The following is a 21,249-nucleotide window of genomic DNA, read 5'->3' on the forward strand; positions in this document are numbered from 1 at the left end:
TGGGTAAATACTCAGTAGTAGAATTACTGGATCATATGATAATTTTAGTTTTAGTTTTTTTGAAGCACCTCCATACAGTTTTCCACAGTGGCTATACCAACTTACATCCCCACGACAGTGCACGAGGGTTTCTTTTCCCTACATCCTCACCACTCTCCTTTCTTTCCTTTTTCATTCTATCCACTCTGACAGGTGTGAGGTGATATCTCCTTGTGGTTTTGATTTGCATTTCCCTGATGATGAGTGATATTGAGCATCTTTTCATGTGTCTGTTGGCCATCTGTATAACTTCTCTGGAAAAATGTTTATTGAGGCCTTCTGCCCATTTTTAATTGGATTATTTGCTCTTTGTGGTGTTGAGTTGCATAAGTTCTTTATATGTTTTAGAAATTAACCCCTTGTCAGATATGTCATGTGCAAATATCTTCTCCCATTCAGTAGGCTGCCTTGCTGTTTTGTTGATGGTTTCCTTTGATGTTCAAAACCTTTCATTTTGATGTAGTCTCAATAGTCTCATGTTTGCTTTTGTTTCCTTTGCCTGAGGAGACCTATCTAGCAAAGGCCAAGGCCAATGTGAAAGAAATTACTACCTCTGTTTTCTCATAGGAGTTTTATGGTGTCAGTTCTTACATTTAGGTCTTTAATCCGTTTTGAGTGTATTTTCATGTATGGGGTGGGGACCACCATTTATTGAAGACATTGTCTTTTCTCCCTTGTTTATTCTTCCTTTGTCATAGATTAATTGATCATATAAATGTCTACATTATAGGCTTATTTCTGGGCTATTCTGTTCATTGGTCTATATGTCTGTTTCTGTGCCCGTATCATACAGTTTTGGTTCCTACAGCTGTGTGTAGTATATCTTGAAATCTGGGATTGGGATACCTCCAGCTTGTTTTTTCTCAAGATTGCTCTGAGTCTTTTGTGGTTCCGGACAATTTTAGGATTATTTGTCCTAGTTCTATAAGAAACACTGCTGGTATTTTGAGAGAGGTTGCATTGAGTTTGTAAACTGCTTAGGGGGTAGGATGGACATTTTAACAATATTAATTCCTTCAGCCCATGAGCATGGAAGGTCTCACCATTTGTTTGTGTCTTCAGTTTCTTTCATCAGTGTTTTATTTTTTTTCAATTTTTTTTTTCAACGTTTTTTATTTATTTTTGGGACAGAGAGAGACAGAGCATGAATGGGGGAGGGGCAGAGAGCGAGGGAGACACAGAATCGAAAACAGGCTCCAGGCTCCGAGCCATCAGCCCAGAGCCTGACGCGGGGCTCGAACTCACGGACCGCGAGATCGTGACCTGGCTGAAGTCGGACGCTTAACCGACTGCGCCACCCAGGCGCCCCCATCAGTGTTTTATAGGTTTCACAGTACAGGTCTTTCACCTCCTTGGTTAAATGTATTCCTAACTATTTTATTCTCTTTGGTGCAATTGTAAATGCAATTGTTAATTTCTCTTCCTGCTAATTTGTTATTAGTGTGTAGAAACACAACTGATTTCTGCGTATTAATTTTATATCCTGCAGCTTTACTGAAATGTTACTTGGTTGTTTTAAATACATCAGGGAAAATGATCGGAACTAAGCGGAAATACTGTTAACGTGGTATTCACACAGCTTTCTTGGGGGTGGGGGAGGGTCTTTTTTTTTTCCTTTGCAAAACATTTTTGGGCTTATGTGCATGTATGTGGTTGCTCAGTTTTTGTTTTTGCTTCCAAGTGTGCAAGACGGTAATATTAGCCATCATTACAGTGCCATACATTAGACCCCCCAGAACTTACTCGTTAACTGAAAAGTTTATGTTTTTTGATCATCATCTCCCATTTCTCCCAGCTCCAGCCCCTGGCAACCACCATTCTACTCCCTGTTCTTGTAAGTTAAACTTTTTATATTCCACATATAAGGGAGATTATATAGTACTTATCTTTCTCTACCTGACTTGGTAATTAGTATTACGTCTTCGAAGTTTACCTGTGTTTTTGCAACGGCTGAATGATACTCCGTTGTTTATATGTATACCACATTTTCTGTATCCATTCGTTCATCTGTTGATGAACAAGTTAGGTTGTCCCCACGCCTTGGCTATTACGAACAATGCTGCTGTGAACGTGCAAGGGCAGACACCTCTTTGAGACACTCATTTCATTTCCTTCAGATGTGCACCCAGAGTGGCATCGCCACATTATATTGTAGCTCTGAAACGGAACAGAGTGTCCAGAAACAGCCCATAAGTTCAAGCATGTACCGTCAACAAATCCTTGACAAAGGCACAAGAATACACGATAGGAAAAGGGTAATCTCTTCAGTAAATGGTGTTGAGAAGAGCTGGGTGTCCACATGCAAAAGAATGAAATTGGACCACTATGTTACAGCACTCAAAAAAATTAAGATAGATTAAAGACTTAAGTATAAGACCTGAAACTACAAAACCCCTAAAAGAAAACATAGGGTGTAAGCTCCTTGACATCAGTCTTGGCAGTGATGTTTGAGATCTGATACCAAAAGCACAGGCAACAGAAACAAAAATAAACAAAGTGTACTCATTAAACTAAAAGGCTTGTCTGCACAGAAAGGAAACCATCAGCAAAATGAAAAGGCAGCCTACCAAATGGGAGAAAATATCTGTCAACCGTATATCTGAAAGAAGTTGCTATCTAAAATACAGAAGAGACTCGCACAACTCAAAAGCCAAAAAAAAAGAAAAAAAAAAGAAAAAAAAAAACGGCAAATAATCCAATTAGAGAATGGGCTAAGGACCTGAATAGACATTTTTTCAAAGAAGACATACACACAGCCCACAGGTACATGAAAAAAGTTCTCAGCACCACTAATCATCAGGGAAATGCTATTATCAAAAAGACAAGAAATAACAAGTGTTGATGAGGATGTGGAGAAAAGGAATCTTTGTGCACTGTTGGTGGGAACATAAATTGGTACAGCCATTATGGAAAACAGTATGAAGTTTCCTCCAAAAGTTAAAAATAGAACTACCCTTTGATCCAGCTCAGTTTTTCTTATTTATAAATTTAGACCAGGGACTCTGGATCAAAATCTTTTATGATCCGTTTCAACCACAGTTGTTTTGAGTGCACATGCACTTTCCTGACTTATGTTGTCAGGACAAATGTACTTACTACGTGTACCTTTTTGCTGTGCTTAAAAAACCATTTGGGAGCAATGGAAATTTTAGTAATGCTCCTCTGGGTTAGCTGCAACTGACTAGAAAACTCCTTTATAACAGCCAACTTGAGGCTTTTGAAAAAACTCAGACTAAAGGAGCTAATAGTTGTGACACAGTACTTTTTTCCTTCATACCTGTGAGATAGGGGTTGTACATTTTTAATATCCTTCAGTCCAGTGGTTCTCAGAGTTCCACAGACCAACAGCACTGACCATCACCTGAGAACTTGTTAGAAGCGCCAGCCTGGTTCTATAGGATCAGGAGTTTTGGGAGCGGGGTCTCATAATCTGTTTCAACAAGCCCTCCTGGTGATTCTGATGGATGCTCAAGTGTGAGAACCACATTCCTTTATTATAGAAAAAAAGAATTTATTTATTTATTTATTTATTTATTTATTTTTTATTTTTAAAAAATTTTTTTTTCAAAGTTTATTATTTTATTTTTGGGACAGAGAGAGACAGAGCATGAGCGGGGGAGGGGCAGAGAGAGAGGGAGACACAGAATCGGAAACAGGCTCCAGGCTCTGAGCCATCAGCCCAGAGCCCGACGCGGGGCTCGAACTCACGGACCGCGAGATCGTGACCTGGCTGAAGTCGGACGCTTAACCGACTGCGCCACCCAGGCACCCCGAAAAAAAGAATTTAAATACAAAGTATAAACATCCAGTTATCTGCATGTAATGGTAATGGGATGATACAAATTTGAAGTTTCAATTCCAATACCTTGTCCATTATCAACATGTATAGTAATGAAAATCCTACGGATGAATGAGAAAGTTCAATTAGTTGCTGCCAGAAAGCTTAACATTCATTCTTTCATTTCCTCCCTAGTCGCTTTGGCAACAAATCAATAAATGCATTTAGTTTTTACTTACTTGAAATAAGCTTGCCTTCTGAATGTAAATCAAGCCAAGTGTTTAGTTAGTGAGTCTGAGTAGTATTTCTTACTTTATATTGTAATCTGTTGTTTTTTATTCTTGGGTAATAATAAGAGGTTAAGTGTTGTGTCACGTGAATTCCTTTCTGAACTGCTGTTTTCCCCCTGGTGTCTTTCACAAAATGGACATGTCACCGCTCCTCTGTTGCATCCTCTGGCTTCAGTCTGACTTGAAGCATTCAAGAGGAGATCTGTTTGGAAACTCAAATAAATCATACATGCCGGCCAGCCAGAGATTATATACCGTGTGAACGCAGTTTGTGGAAGGTTCCAAATAATGTGGCTCTTTCCACGCGGGGCATTTGTGATGCACATAAAACCTTCATAATGGAAAACTGTTGAAGGCAAGGCTCTTGATTTCAAGCAACAGAAACCAACTCTGGCTTCTTTAAGCAAAACACAGGATTTATCGAAAGGTATTTGTGACTGAAGAAGTCTGCAGAGTATGACTGAAAAAGGTTAGGCAGCACCCAGACCACAGATAAAACCCCGTCCAAGAAGCCCAGTGTGCCTCTGCTACCACTAAATTCTGCTCATGACTATGTAAGAGGGGTAGCAGTTCTCTTTTTTGAAAAATATTTACTTATTTATTTTTGAAAGGGAGCATTGTGGAGAGAGAGAGGGAGACAGAGAATCCCAAGGAGGCTCCACGCTGTCAGCACAGAGCCCAGCACGGGGCTTGAACTCCCAAACCATTAGATCATGACCTGAGCCAAAACCAGTCGGACACTTAACCGACTGAGCCACCCAGGTGCCCCAACAATTCCTCACCCATGTGATTCACCTAATGCCGATTAAGTGAGATAATATATCTCCCATATTTAAAAATAATTCCTCCTAGTTCCCAAATTTTCCAAGTTCTCCGTGGTGCTCTCTAAGTTTTAGAAAATATTTAAAAGACATTCTGGCTGCCTTCAGTTACCTATTTCCTCAATCTACTCCAATAAATCAAATATTGCTATCAGGACACTGAAACACTCTGGAATAAGATCACCTCCTATCGTGTCTGATGAACATGTTCCAGAATCATGTCACATGACCCACCTGCAGCACTGGGACCCGTTTGCCACTCCCTTTTCTCATGGTTTCCAGCTACCTCCTTGGCTTCGGGCTTTTTTTTTTTTTTTCAGGTTATTTCTCTGGCTGGAACATTCCTTCACCTTTCCGGACCCAAGCCTCCTTACCCCTGCCCCACTTTAGTACTAAATTCAGATTTCTTGCCAGAGTTCATAACAGTGTTTTTCAAACTTGTAAACTACCATCCACAGTTAGATGTACATTTTATACTCAGGTCAATGCACACGTGAGCATATGCATGCACACACCATGTATTTATATGATAGAAAGAAACGTTCCTCAAAATAACCCTTCGCCTCACTAGGTATAATATGCTAGCATGCCGGCTGGCTATGCTAGTCTCTTTCTGTAATGCTGTTGTGACCTGTTAAAACTGTAAATGTGACCGGCAGTTTAAAAAAATATTTAAGCTATTTGCATGTTTAATTTTTACCTACGTTTTAAACCTCACTTCTTTCTAATATCCTTCTCATTTCTAATTTCTTCCTAAATATGAGGATCTTTGTCGTGTTGTGACTTTGCACATGCTGTGCTCTCTTCCCGATAGGTTTTTCTTTCCGCTTTCCATAGAGAGGACCCCTTTTCCTCTTTTAGTTTTAAGCTACATATCTCTTCTTTGGGGTTACATTACTTGACTACTCTAATATGCTCCCTTCCACTTATTATCTTTCGTATTCAATTTTTATTTCATGAACTTAGGAAAATTCCTAATTATCTTATTTCATATATTTGTGATCACCTACTCCTTATGTCATATAGCCCTTAATGACAGTAGATGTCTTGTCTGTTTTGTTCCTTTTATTCTGGGTGCTAGAATAGATGCCCAGTAAATATTTGTTAAAAGAACGTGTACAGAGTAGCCAGTGAAGAATAAAACATTATACCAATGTAAGATATTATCATGATCCACATTACCATATTCTGTCTTCATAATAAATTTTATGTAATAAAACTTGCAAGATATTTTATTTCCTTAATTTACCATTTTCGTGCCATTGCTTAATTTTATAGTTGACTGGCTTATTGGTGGGAGGATATTCAAAACCTGGGTAAAACACAAAGCACGTAGTTTGCAGATATTATATAGCTGGACTTGTGGATAAGACACTTGACGCTCAAGAAAATAGAAAATAGGTTATAGCTAAGGTAAATTGACATAATCATTCTAGTAAATAAGCGGACTGGGACTATTCAGGGTCATGCTTAGCCAGAGTGTATGCTGAGGCATGATGGGATACAAACAGCACTAATTTCCTGAATTCACTGGATCAGTCCTGACATTCACACAGAACCTTATAAAAGAGTCAGCTACGAAGAAGCTTCTGTCCGCAAGCATGCACATACCTATGTATTTACCTCCATTACTGGATACACAGGCAGAACAATGGAAAGTGTTCTCTTCTGCTGTAGAAATAATATGACACATTATTTTTGTAACAGTCTTTGGCAATCAATAAAGAACGAGCAAAGGGAACACAGTAGCATTTTTCAAATGTGCACAGAACTGCCTGGGAATTTAGCTGTTTCCGAAATGTGCGGTCCAGAAATAGTGAGCTGCTTTCAGCCTGATATGCCAAATATTGAGTAATTTTCTGGAACGTATGTGTTGGACATTTGAGGGGGGGTTGGGAAATAGTGTGCAAGCCATAACTCACATGTATTCATGATACGTTATGAAAGATAGGCTGATCTCAGGTATCAGAATTAAAGAGTCGTTGCTTCTACTAGGTAAGAAAGAACTGTTTTGACTGTTGTCTGCTTTTTTTTTTTTTTTTACATACATTTTTCAGTATTTATCCAGGAGTTTAGAGCATGCAGACATGGCAGAGAACTTTAGGAGTTATCTGTGCATGGCTCTGGCTCCAGCTCCAGGCAGAAATCCAGCACTGGGTTAGTGCTTATCTTCTTAACCTTTGAAGGACAGGACTAAGGATATTGTGGTCTGCCTCTGTGACCCAGTCTAAGAGTCTCCTCTCTTCCCACTGTAAGTGTTGATTTGTCAGAGACAAATTCAGAAACCATTCACGACACTTGATTTCGTGATAAAATGTGTTCTTCCCTGCCCCTCCCCCCCCAGCTGAAATTGTCAGTCTTTACCCCAATATGTGTTTGTGCGGTAGCCAAGACTTTTCCCCCATCCATATTGATGTCAAATATGGATGAGGCACATCCTTCAGTGACTTTTCCCCTCCTCGCGTTCTTTTCTCACCTTCTAGCTCACGAATCATCTCTAACTACTAGAAGGATGTATGAAAATAAAAGTCGATTGCCATATTTTCATACTGATTTGCGGGCTATAGAGATTTTGTATACCTACGGTGCATTTGTTTGTATTACCCGTGTTCACTGAGTACTTAGTATATCGAGGAGGCATGTCCAACAGATGGAGTGATTCAGATCCCTCGGAGTGTTTCTCTTATGATAGAGTGGCGATCTACTCTACTCTACTCTTGGTTCTTCCATGATCTTAGACCCTCTAAACTCCAAGTGTGAGGTGGTTAAGTGTCCTCTGAAACAACCCTGCCCTGTCCATCTCTCCTTGTTGATCACCGCGCGTCTGTCTTCTGCGATTGTGGTGCTAGGAGATAGTGAGCTCAGGTGTAAGGAAATCCCCGGTAGCCACAGGAAGTTCATGCATTCCCTGGACCACTTTGTAGAAATTTCTTCCCATGGTCGTTCACAAATATTTTTGACATGCATAAAAAGTTATTTCTTTGTGATGAAATGGTTGAAAGCGTGGGCTAAGTGCAGACTCCAAATCTTTTTTTTTTTTTTTTTTTTTTTTAGCTGTTTGCTTTGGGCAAGGCTATGTAATCTATCTAACCTTTTCTAAACAATTACTCACCTTGTCTGTGAAATAGAAATTAGAATAGTACCCATCTCATAGAGTTGTAATGAGGATTAAATGAGTTAACATCTGAAAAGCACGTAAAATAGTGCCTGTTGCATCAGAACTGGTCAGGAAATATTCTCTATTATTAGCTATTGGGTGTTTCATTTGTGAAATCAAGTTAGAGCACACGTAATCATTTTGTTTGGACCATGAAAGGAAGGCCAGCAGCATACCCACCTTTGTGGAAATATTTATTGTCACCTATTTATTTCTACACTTTACTTGGCTTTACTTAAATAGCAACAAAAGACGGTTATTTTCAGCGCAATGACATAGGGTCATTGTCATATTTGGATAAATTAAAGTGACCGCATTTCTCTTTTTTACCTAAATTTGAAATCAACATGGCTATTCTTTGAAATATAAATGGACTTCCAGTCGGGAAATAGAACCGTGATGTATATGTATTTTAAATGGCATCTTTCTATGTGTAAAAAAGCGTTCTCTGTGGAGTTATTTCAATCATCACCCCAAACTAAATTTTGTACTTGGATCTGTGCTCTTTCAGGAAAGCAGTAACTTTACCGAGTGGAGAATACTTTTGGAACATCTTTATTCTTTTACTAGAATGTACATTATAAATTATATTACAAGTATCCATTGTAATGGGTTTAAATGACCTGCTTTCAGCGACACCAAAACATCTCGGAATAGTTTACGTAACTTCTCATGTGTTCACAAAACAAAGAAGGATTTATGTTTTAGAAATTGATGAAAGTGGCTGTTATGTCAAATATACTTTTAAATAGAATCGTATTTTTATTTGTTGACTAGTGTGCCTGCTGGATACCAGCAGGTGCGTCAAGTGTTGAGGGTACAGATGGGAATAAAATGTGATTTCACAGGAGTCCGGAGACATGAGGAAATTAGCAGTAAGTGCATTACTGGAAATTAGCAGTAAGTGTTTCAGGTTTGCACAGGGTGTTGGGAGACGACAGGGAACAAACGGAACAGCCCTACTGGGAGTGGCCATAGAGGGCAAGGGGTGCAGAAAAATAATTCTGGGAGGAACCAGTGAAAAGGTCCGCGTGGTGTGAGTGAGGAAGCGTTTGAGAACATGGCTAGTCCCACTTCTGGAGAGCACGGGGGGCACCGGCCCTCGCAGCTTCCTGTAAGGCAGATCAAGGGTTTAGAATTTCTTCTGGAGGCCAGGGAGATTCATGGAGAGGTTTTTAAGAAAACTTTTATTTTCGGATTTGAATTTTAGAAAAGTTAGTTCCCCTGGCAGCAGATCTGAAGACGGATTGGAAGAGAACCAAGTTAGAGGAAAGAAAGCCAGTGAGAGGGCAGTTATAATAGAGAATACTGTGAGTGAAGGCAGTGAGTATGAAAATGGAAAGGAGAATTGAAACATTGTTCAGAAGGTAAAATTAGGAAGACTTAGTGACTGATGTCGGGCTGGACGAGGAAGGAGTCGGTGATAATTTCCAAAGCTGAGGGTGGTGGTGCTGCCCTCCGCCCGGAAGTGGGGGGACTATGCGAAAAGGAGCAAGAGAGATGGAGAATTTCTTTCTGGTCGAATGTTAAATTTTACACAGGGGACTTCCCATGTATCGTGGGGTTTCCTGGTAGAGATACCCAGGTGGCTGTTAGAAACCAGATTTTAAATTCTTAAAGATATAATCACAAAGTAGAGAGAGAGAGAGAGAGAGAGAGAGAGATTAATTTAGGTAAGGTCATTTACTATGAGCATGGTAAAAAGAGGTGATCTGAATAAAAAGGAGAAAGAAAAAAACTAAAAATGGAGACCTCAGAAACTCTTAGTATTTAAAATCCCAGAAAGCTGGAGCTTCCAAAAGCTTCTTGAAAGGTAATGGTGGAAACAAGTGGAGAAGAAATGCTATAGAAACTTAAGAAATGAGAGAGGTTAGGACCGAGTTACTTTATATATACATAGAGGAGAGCTGAGAACATAGACACCAAACTCTCAGGAGTGGCTAGCTCTGGAGTGTGGCAGGTTGAAGAGAATGATGATAGAACCGGGAATTTTAATATTTGAGTTTTTGATATTTGAATTTTTTTAAGTAAAAGTATTTTATACCTCTCCGTCCTACTTTGGCAACTTGTGGTGAGCTTCTAATTATTTCAGAATGAGAAGTGAAAAGCCAAAGTCAGGTTAAAATTTGAGTTAGAGTCCATTGGAAATGGAAAATAAGTCAGGCAAATAAGCTACTTAATCAGAACAGGAGAAGAAAGGAAAGGGCTCCACAGAGCGGTCAACAACGTTATGCTACAGACTGGTCAAAAAAGATAAGGATTGACTGCAGCCTTTTAGCTTGGTGTTTAGATTTGGTCACAAGTGACCTTATTAAAAGCAACTGCAATGAGAAGCCAAGGGCAGAAGCTTAACTCCACTTGTTGCCAAGTGGAAAGTGAGGACATGCAAAGATGGCACAGTCTTCTCCTCCAACAGAAACCTGAGTGTGAAGGAAGAGAAGGGGGTAGAGAGCGGGACTGAGGGTCCAGGGTGAGTGAACTCTTTGCTCAAGGTCCTTACGGTGGCCAGAAAGAGATCCAAGCCCGCTCCCTTGGTCATGAAAGCTGCTTGCCGGCCATCCAAGAGTGGGGAGTAGCAGCGTGAGTTGACTCATCAGCCCCCTTCCTAAAACTGGGATCCGCAGGAAGTGTTGTAAGGAATCGGACAAGTTGTTCAGGAAGATTTCTTACATGGACGAGACCTGAACTTATCTATACGCTGGAGGTAGGCACTAGCTGAGGGCAGAAAAGCTCTCAAGTACAGAGGAGTGTTGAGGTACTCTCATTTGGGAAGTCAACCCAACTATGTCCGGAGTCAAGTTTCATGCAAAAATGCCAAACCTGCCTTGTTCCAAAGGCTAATAAGCTAACTGATGTCATTTAAACATATATTCACGCTAGGAAAAAAAAAAATCATTCAGATGATAGAAATAAGCTACTAAATTGCTTCCTTTCTCCTTCTTCTTCTAAAGCCGAACAACAACTTACCCTTACACAGAAACGCAGATGTACAGCCAAAACACTGGAGGGAATTACTTTGATACTCAAGGGAGTTCTGCGCAGGTGACTACCGTGGTTTCGTCCCATAGCATGGTGGGCACCGGTGGGATTCAGATGGGCGTCACCGGAGGACAACTCATCAGCAGCTCTGGAGGAACCTATCTTATTGGCAATTCTATGGAGAACTCTGGTCACTCAGTGACACACACTACTCGGGCCTCCCCAGCGACAGTAAGTATTTCAGTTTTGACTTGTTCCATTTAGCTTCTTGCTAGCGCCTACGGTACATTTTCCTCCCTGGAGGGGAGAAAACAACACAGACTGGGCTGGGCAAGACTGTGTCGAGCAGTTTGAGTACTGTGGCATCACCCAGGGTGTGGTACGTGTGGTATTATTGTGCAGAACAATATTGATGTTGTGCCCCACAATTCGGTGAATTGGGAAGTTGTTATTAATAATGGAAAGATGGGTGTGTCTTACTCATTAATGCTGATTTTCATAGGCTTCCTTCAGTGATATTCAGTAAAATTAATTTCTGTGGAAAGAAATTACTTTCATATTATGTGGATTGACACCGCTTTATGAGATAAAAGCCAGGAAGTAATAGAGTAAAATACAACTTAGTTTGGAATTTTCACGAACAGTGATATTTATGTTAACTCATCACTGGAGAAGTTACCATATGTAGACTAGCATTTCCCAAACCTTACATATTTAGTTTGGCCATATTCACACCACCTCTACTGTTATTTACTTAATGTATTTTTAAAGTGGATTCACTTCTAAAACCGTGTGTCCTTTTTTTCTAAAGTCCATGAAAACCCATACTTAAATAGTGAAAACAAAAGTGTTTACCCAGGTGCCATATTGTAAAGTCAGTTTGCATTCTGCCACAGAGACGCTTGGGAAAGCACTGATCTAAGTGATTCCAGCGAAAAAACATCCACGTTGGCTCTGATGATAGGCATGAGGAAGCCGAACACACCTACATATTTGAATTTTCACGCTTTTAAAGTTTAAGAAAAATACTTATTTTGACACAAGAAATTGTCATGTGTTGAAAGGCCGTCATAGAAGTAGGAATAGAAAGCTGTGCAGAATTTGATATCATCAAACTCTATCCCAAGGTTTCCCTGCTCACCGCAGCTAAGTGTAAGGAGAATATTCACTGAGAACCGCCTGGAGGAAGTGGCAATGGAATTGAGCTCATAGGTGCCTCATGTGAAGGGGAGCTGGGGATTTGAATTCAGTGCATTTCGTGATCTTACCGTATGTTTTGTTCTTACAACGAAACAGAGATAGAAACACATTTGGTAGAAAATAATTACGAGAGGCTTTATAGCTCTCATTTTATGGATTTTCCTCGAGATATAATATGTACTTGGTAAGTATTTTGTACGTAATTTTTTGGTTGGTAATCAATACACGTGTTCATACTTTTCATCATTTAGTACCTTTTCCCTACTCCATTTCTTAAAGCCCATTATATTTAATTTACCATTTCCTGCTAACATCAGAACAAGATGACCTAGCCATTCTGAGGGAGAGCTCTTTTTTGTACTTGTTTTCTTTGTGTTGTGAAGCATTTCTTATGTGTGTTCGTCTCTTGCTTTTAATAACACTAAATGTGGCATTCCCAAACTTTTTTTGTCACGCCAGGATATTTACGTAGGTTAGGGACACAATCATGGCTTCTCTGGACCTCAGTTCCCCTCGCAGCAAAACAAGGGCTTAGTTCAACCGAGTGATTTCCTAATTTCCTCCCAGCTTTAAAAATCATAATATTTACAAAGGAATTGTAAAATGTTCTAGATGTAAAAGTAACTCCACCTTGACCATTAAAGGAAAAGAGGTAGATTAGGTGCTGGTACTTTATAGCGCGCCTGATAAGGGCCCCCCAGAAAAGTCATTTTCAGTGGAAAGAGAAACACTTGTCATTTATCAAGGCCTTAGGAAGACTGACGAATGGGGAGAAAGAGTTCTTTCCCACTTTGCTTTCATCACCCTCTCCCATGCTGGCGTACCATCTGTCCATCCCCAGTCCTTCTCCTGGCTCTCCTGCTTGCCTTCACACTGAAGGCAGCCTCGCTGTTAAACATCTTCATCCACTTGATGGGGGTTTACTAAATGTACGAGCGTTATCGCTGAGTTAATGAAATTGATTATTCTGGGTCGTGGCGATACAGGTGCAAACGTGACGAAGGAAGTCTTACAGGTTTTGTTTTGTTGGTTTTCTACGTAGACCATGAGAAGTGGCATTGCTCCTTAAGTTATCCATCACACAGATTTGGTGTGTGATTTTTATTATCTTAATTGGTACATTAAACTAACACTTAAAATGACTGAATTATAATCACCGGGAATAGTGGAAACCTCTTTAAAAAAAATAGTCAATTCATAGTGTTAATTGTATATATTAATTTATTCTCACCAAATTAATGTTTAAGGGTAATATTTAAGGATGTTCTCTGGTAGCTTGTTTTCTTCTTTTACAAGAAAATTTCCTTTTTAGCAAAAGGAGTAAAAAAGTGAAATAAAAAGATGGCTTTTGCACGGAAAACTCATAAGGTGCCTCCTCAAAGCACATGTGACAGTGTCCTGTGATGGATACATACTGTCTAACTATACATCTGCTAGTGTTTATTGTATTATCTTACATTTATGACCAAGATTTATATTTGATTTAGAACCCCCTCCATAGCCCTGAATATCTTCATCTCCATCATTCACAGCTGTGTGCACAGTTTCACATCTGTTACTGTAGTAAAGCTAACAAAGTTGAAGGGCCGTGAAACCTATTTAAGATTTTCTACCATTCTCCTTTTGCCAAACGTTAGAAAATTTGTGGCTTCTGATTGTTTAGACTCCTAGAACTCAAGATTTTTTGAGAGAGCCCATGTCCTTAAAGGGAATTTACTGATTTTCACGTAGCTTTTTCATTCTCTGCACACCCAAACAAAGAATGTGCGTGAGCACAATCTCTAACAACTTGTTGGCCAAGACTCAAGGCATTTCTTTCAAACATTGGGCGGGGCTGTGCCACTGAAGTTTCTTTCTCTGGCTATTCTATAGAGTTCAGCCTATCTCACCTGTGGCATACCTAACACAGCTGACCAGGTAGCAGTAGCCTTTGCTATGGTCAGAATTCCCTCCTGGGAAATAGTCAGTTGGGCTGTTCCTTAAGAGGCTATAATACGTGGAATATGTAGTCAGTTAATTTGGTTGATGCAGAGCTAGTTTGAGCTCTTGGGAACAACACAAACCTTTACTCGGTTTATGGTAGCAAGGTTTCCTGCTCTAGTTCTCAGAATCATTGCCTTCCCTCTTACATCTGGCCTCAGTCTATACAGAAATACTTCTATCTGAATTTAGTAGGAATAACTTCTGAATCAAAGGAAGGTTTACTCCAATGTGCAAACCAGTTCCTAGGATATGCCAATGGGAACGAAAAGATCATTTTACATTGATGCCGTTACTAAGAAAAATAAAGAAATAGCACTTGAAATATTTTCTGACCTAGTCTCAGTATACAACCATCTGTCTTCTACTAGAAGGCTCTCTGCATCATTAACAGAGAATTTGCTTTTGAGCATATGATTTCCTTTAGTTTCATACCTTTAAGTGAAAAAATATTTTATATAACATGTTTTCGTATTTGATCCCTGCATTGTAAAAATGTCCAGATTTCAAGTTACGTAGAAATATCAGAATTTTCTAAAAGATTATGATAGTAACAAATATAGTTTTATTTTATGAATGTATTATGGTATAAACCACTGATATTCAGATTTGGCCAAAATACTACTTCTCCTTTTACTTATTTTTTTTTTTTACTTGGTCAGTGGAGTCCATGTGTATAAACTTTATATAATAGTTATATATGTTTTTACTTACACAAACGTGTATACACACATTTAATAGGCATTTCCTACTGCTAGTATAAGTAAGTGTCAAAACGATGAGCATTTTTATTGGAACATCACCAGATGTGAGTTCAGCTAAGCTGCTACCTGAATAAATGGTTTACATTTTATAAAACTAATCATTGCAGGGATCTATTTATTGTTAATATGTCAGTGCCCATGGACATTATGGCAGAAGACTTAGCTTCAGTCACGGCTCTAGCTCGTCATATACTTTGACCTTTCTCCTAACCGCATCACCATGATGTTTCCTTGTATGTCTTTATCCATTTAAAACTGTGATTTTTCTTCATTGTTTTTCTGTATAACCATACCATTTGTAGAATTTTTAGAATTTTGGAACCTGAGCCCAATTTGCGTTTGAGGCTCAGAAGCTTGTGATTGTAGTTAGTGATATTTTTGTGCTCATCACAACATAGTTATCCCAGACTTTATAATAATTAGCAATTTAAGAAGCTTTATTTACTCACTTCTCTATAAAATAACATTTGTGTTCTTATAATTAGATGGTTATTTATGGAGGGGTTTTTTTTTTCTCTTCTTGTTAACTAAATAAGATTACATTAATCATTTTTTAGACTGTGATATGAAAGCTAATTTTTATACCTTTCTATATATACATTTAGTAATTATATATGTTAAATGCCTCTTGCTAAAAGTAGATCCCACCAAAAGGCACAAGGAAAATGTATTGAAACTAATATTGTTCATACCTCTCCTTCTTTTGATTAATGTAAAATATCCTAATTTCTTTGATTTATCTGGAAGAAAATTTGAATGTCCATCTGACGCTATATAAACAAAAGTCTGGTCTAGCTTATATAATTTATAGAAAGTTAAGAATTTGCTTAAGAGCTATAGATGCTTTTTTCCTTTATTTTTGGGTTTACATGTTCATGGATTTTATGTAAGAGAATTTTTTTTTCTAAAAAGATGAATGAATGGGGTGCCTGGCTGGCTCAGTTGGTAGAGCAAATAACTCTCTATCTTGGGGTTGTAAGTTTGAGCCCCATGTTGGGTACAGTAATGACTTAAAGACAAATGAATATGTTTAGTGCCTCCAGAAAATGCTTTTGCCCTTCTTGTTCCTTTGGGACATTAGCTACATATTTTTAAGTAGCACAACTCAAAAGATCTAGGAGTGTGCATGATGAGGTGGTCTCCTGATCTGTTCTGCAGGGTTTTTCCTTGGAGGCAACGAATGCATCAAGTTCTTTGAGTATTCATTTTAATTTTAAGTTTTTTAACGTTTATTTATTTTTGAGAGACAGAGACAGAGTGTGAGTGCGGGAGGGGCAGAGAGAGAGGGAGACAGAATCCGAAGCAGGCTCCAAGCTCTGAGCTGTCAGCACAGAGCCTGACGTGGGGCTCAAGAAATTTGAGAAAGATAAATACCATATGATTTCACTCAGATGTGGAATTTAAGACAAAAAACAAGCAAAGGGGGAAAAAGAGAGAAACAAATGAAGAAACAGACTCTTAACTATAGAGAACAAACTGATAGGGCTCTGGGGCTCTCTGGACTGCAAGATCACGACCTGAGTCAAAGTCAGACGCTTCACCAGCTGATCCACTCAGGTGCCCCAAGTTTAATTATCATATATAAAGATATGCTTGGAAGAAAAATCTTTTAATTTAAAAGCGTGCATAAATTATGCATGCATCAGTTATTTTATATATCATATTTCATATATTACAGACATAATAATTTCTATTTTAAATGATTTTTTTAGTCTTCCAGGCAATCCCAGTGACAAAAACACAGAAAGAAAGCACTCCACTTATCTTGGTAGAAGCCTGTATGTCCATTATGATCATAGCATTTTCTGTTTTCCTGTGCCGTGTTTTCTCTAGGCCAACTTGAACCCCCACGTGAACCTCCTCAGAGAGAGGACCGTGAATCTTCTGCTTCCTGTACTAAATCCTAAATTGACTGAAGGTTCTGGGACCTCATTTTCGAAGCACTTAATAAAATGGGACTTTGAGTGACTGGTGGTCTCCATCGCTTCATCTAAATTCCATTCAGCCGTCAGTCAGTTCCACTCCACTCCAGCCTTGAGGCTGATAAGATCTGGAGGCAGTAATTTTACGGTTAAGGCTGTAAGACATTCCACTCCTAGAAATCTTGATAAACTAGAAGGTTAAGACAAACAGAATGACAGGGGCCTTCAGCCTCTCCTGAGCCTAGCTGATGGATTCCCTTCCATTTCTAAAGCACAAATAGAATGAATTATTTTTATTTTTAGCTATTTCCTAGAGAAACAGCACTTCAGAACACAGGTCTGTTATGTAACCTGTGAGAGATGGCTAGATTCTATTTCATGTGAAATCAAGATTAGGAAGGTTTTTTTAAAAAAAATGAATTTATTTATTTTGCGAGAGAAAGGGAGAGCGTGAGCAGGAAAGGGGTGGGGAGAGAGAGGGAGAGAGAGGATCCCAAGCAGGCTCTGTGCTGTCAGCACAGAGCCCGATGTAGGGCTCAATCTTACAACTGTGCGATTAGGAAGGTTTAATGATATTTGTAAATTGTTATAAATAGAGGAATAAGTAACTTTTGCTTTACCCTTGTATTTATAAGTGAAATTTCAAATTAATTTATTAGTTTGAAACTACTCTAGAGTTTGAAGGAAGAAAAAAAACATGTTTCACTCCTGAAGACCAGGCAATCCAGATAAAATATGAAATGTATTGGTGGTAATTAAAGTACACTGTAGTCTGTGAGTTACATATGAATCATGAGACCCATAAAGTTATTTTTATTAAGTTTTAATTTTAATTCCAGTATAGTTAGCCTACAATATTACATTAGTTTCACGTATACAATATGGTGATTCTCCAGTTCCATACATCTGGCGCCTATCACAGCAGGTGCCCTCCTTAATCCCCATCACCTATTTCACCCCTCCCCCGCCCACCTCCCCTCCAGTGACCATCACTTTGTTCTCTATAGTTAAGAGTCTGTTTCTTGGTTTGTTTCTCTTTTTTTCCCCCTTTGCTTGTTTTTTGTCTTAAATTCCACATCTGAGTGAAATCATATGGTATTTGTCTTTCTCAGTCTGACTTCTTTCGCTTTTACTCTCGAGCTCCATCCATGTTGTTACCCATGGCAAGATTTTGTCCCTTTTTGTGGCTGAGTAATATTCCATTGCTTATACATACCACATCTCTTTAATCCATTCATCTATCAGTGGACACGTGGGCTGCTTCCATATCTTGGCTATCGTAGATAATGGCGCAGTAAACATAGGGGTGCGTGTATCTCTTTGAATTAGTGTTTTGTTTTGTTTTTTGTATTTTTTGGTAAATATCCAGTATTGCAGTGTAGGGTAGTTAGACCCATAAAATTTTCACACTTCCTCTTCCACTGGACCATGTCTTTTCGTTTAATGAGGGAAATTACAACACAATACGTATTACCAATTACCAGTTTTCAAATGAGAGAGAATTTCTCCATGTTCCCACGTTTATCAATTTATCCTACAAAAGCATGTGATTTGATTACCACTTTCTCAGCATGCATAACTGTAGTTGTTTTTATTGGCCACAGAATTATATGGTTTCTTTTAAAATCTAGCTACTGTGTTTGGTTATAATTGTCGGTACCCATAAATTTCACTGGCTAGGAGTTTTGTAATCTAACTGTAGAAAGTTAGAAATAATTGTACACATTTATTTTAAATTTACTCATTATAAGTTTCAGTACCTTTCCCATCTGCCTTGTAGGAAAGGAAGATGGGAGTTTTTTAACCGTGCTTTCAAAATTACAAGAAAGATGTAGTTAGAGAAGAAAAAGAAAATATGAAAATTCAAAGGAGATAAGGAGGTTAGCATTGCAGATGATATGATTGTATACCTGCTAAAAACCCTAGAGACCAAATGAAAAACTATAATACGAGAATTTAGTAAAATTCATATTCAATGAGATCAGTATGGTTTCTAGATACAAATAACAGCAATTAGAAAACATTATGAAAGCAAAGATCTCATTTATAATAAGTTTAAAATATACCAGGCAGTAAACGAACAATATTTGTATAAGATCCAGCTTAATATGGGGCACGTGGGTGGCTCAGTTGGTTGAGTGTCTGACTTGGGCTCAGGTCATGATCTCATGGTCAGTGAGTTCGAGCCCCACGTCCGGCTCTGTGCTGATGGCTCAGAGCGTGGAGCCTGCTTCAGATTCTGTGTCTCCCTCTCTCTGCCCCTCCCCCCTCATGTTCTCTCTCTCTCTCTCTCTCTCTCTCTCTCTCTCTCTCTCTGTCAAAAATAAATAAACATTAAAAAATTTAAAAAAAAAAGATCCAGCTTAATAAAACTCTCTATGTTCCTGAGGGGCACAAAAAGAAGTTCGAATAAATAAAAAGAAGTTTCAGCATCAAACATTTTGAATCCTGTTAATTTTAATATTTCAGTATGATCCCAATCAAAATACCAATAGGTTCTTCTCTGTTTATGAGAAAGACGTGTTTATATAATTAAACATGTAAGAATAGCGAAGGGAATTTTGTAAAAAGAGAAATACTGGAGAATAATGTTAACAGCCCTACAGTTGGATTCAAACATATTATAAAATTATAATAATTAAGGCAGAATGGTCAGCACATGACTGGATCAGTCTAGCCCAGTGCTGGACTAAAGACCATAAACAGGTCAAATGTATGGAGGAATTTAGTATATGATAAAGGTCACACTGCCTGTCAGTGGAGAAATGATGGATTATCAATAAATGATATTTGGGACAACTGGATAACTAGGAGAGAAGATTGGGTTGGTTCCGTAACTTAACTCCTTATGCAAAAATTAATTGCGCTTGGATGGAAGCACGCATCTTATGATTATCCTTTTGTAGTAGTGAAGCTGATGTGAAATTCAGAAGCTACAAAGAGTATCTCGATAAAATCTGCTACATAAAAGTGAAAACATTCCACGTGCCCGAAACTGCAGTAAACAAAGGCAACGGGGCAAGAACACTGGGCATAAAGTTCAGAGACATTACATCTGAAGAAATGATCTGTTTCATATACAGACCACTCTTATAAACCCCTCAGAAAAATAAAAAGACCAAGAAATGGGGAGAGTATATGAACGAGCAGTCCCCCTAGAAGGAGATGGAAAATAACCCCCCAAAAGAGACTGTCGTTTACATTTCACTCAGGTAGAGCCAGGAGAGTCAGTAAGCCTTACCGCGGGTGGAGAGAACCCGGACCTCTCCCGCCCTGCTGGTAGGAATCTAGACTGGCACAGGATTGGAAAGCAGTGTGGACGTTTGTATAAAAGTTGACAACACACATGTCCTTTAACCCCCCAGAGTGTACTGTGTATTTCTAGTTATTTATCCTACCTGTGATACTCTTCCATACATAAAATGCATAAACAGCCGTATTCCCCTGAGGGTTCTTTATACTAGAAAAATTGGGAAAAGGCTTAACTAACCCATCAGCAGGGAGCTAGGTAAATATGTTTTGGTGCCTTTTTCTTCATTCAGTGGGATTTTCTACGGCCAGTGAAGAATGAGGAAGTAAGTGTATGTACTTACATGAATAGGGAGAAACATACATAGATTTAGATATAGAGATCTGAAAAGATCTCCGTATTATAAAAGGAAAAAAGCAAGAGGTTACGTGTGTTTAAATAGAAACCTGTATTTGCATATGCTTATATAAGCACAGAGATATCTCCAGAAGAATGCATGAAGGAAAAAATACACATGGAGGCATGTGAATACATTATCCATTAAAAAAAAAAGTGATTTATGATTTGCAAAAATTTCACGCAAGCCCTTGATGATTAAGCGTATCTATTTGGTCATGTCCCCCAAATACGTGTAACCGACACAACCCTTTCTTCATGTGCCCCGTGTAAAGATTGTCCATGAGGTGTCACAACTCAAATTAAACCTTGTTCCTAGGCTTCAGAAAAAGTCATCCTTTATTAAGACTGTTGGAAATTCGCAAAATGGCAACTGTCATTGCATTTAGTAAAGAATCTTGGATCTATTCTTACACGGGATTTTGGAGCGAAAGTAAATGTATTGTGTTTCTATTCGTGTCTTGATTATTTTCTTTAATCACTCACTTACCCATTTATTGAGCTCTCCCTGTGGACCAGGCTCTCTGCTTCTACAGGACGGGTACTGGAGCCAGTTCTGGTCTACCAGAAAGCTACTTAATCCTCAAAGGCAAAAATGGAAATCCACAAACTTCTTTTCAGTGAGGACTTTTATCTTCTCTCTCACCACATTATTTTTTAAATCACAAAATCG

The 21,249-nt window shown here is 38.7% G+C and overlaps 1 protein-coding gene across 7 annotated transcripts in view; it reads left to right on the forward strand.

The window, feature by feature from the left end:
• RFX3 (regulatory factor X3) overlaps positions 1-21,249 on the forward strand; it is a 296,558-nt gene that overhangs the window by 177,264 nt on the left and 98,045 nt on the right. For 4 of the 7 annotated variants that reach the window (XM_043565456.1, XM_043565457.1, XM_043565458.1 and 1 more), the window contains exons 4-5: positions 1,835-1,873; positions 11,037-11,295. In XM_043565456.1, coding sequence (XP_043421391.1) covers positions 1,835-1,873; positions 11,037-11,295 — 298 coding nt within the window. The remainder of the gene's footprint in view (positions 1-1,834; positions 1,874-11,036; positions 11,296-21,249) is intronic. The other 3 variants (XM_043565459.1, XM_043565460.1, XM_043565455.1) reach the window with 1 other exon arrangement.

The sequence above is a fragment of the Prionailurus bengalensis genome, chromosome D4 (genome assembly GCF_016509475.1).
Source record: "Prionailurus bengalensis isolate Pbe53 chromosome D4, Fcat_Pben_1.1_paternal_pri, whole genome shotgun sequence".
In the NCBI taxonomy this organism is placed as follows: domain Eukaryota; kingdom Metazoa; phylum Chordata; class Mammalia; order Carnivora; family Felidae; genus Prionailurus; species Prionailurus bengalensis.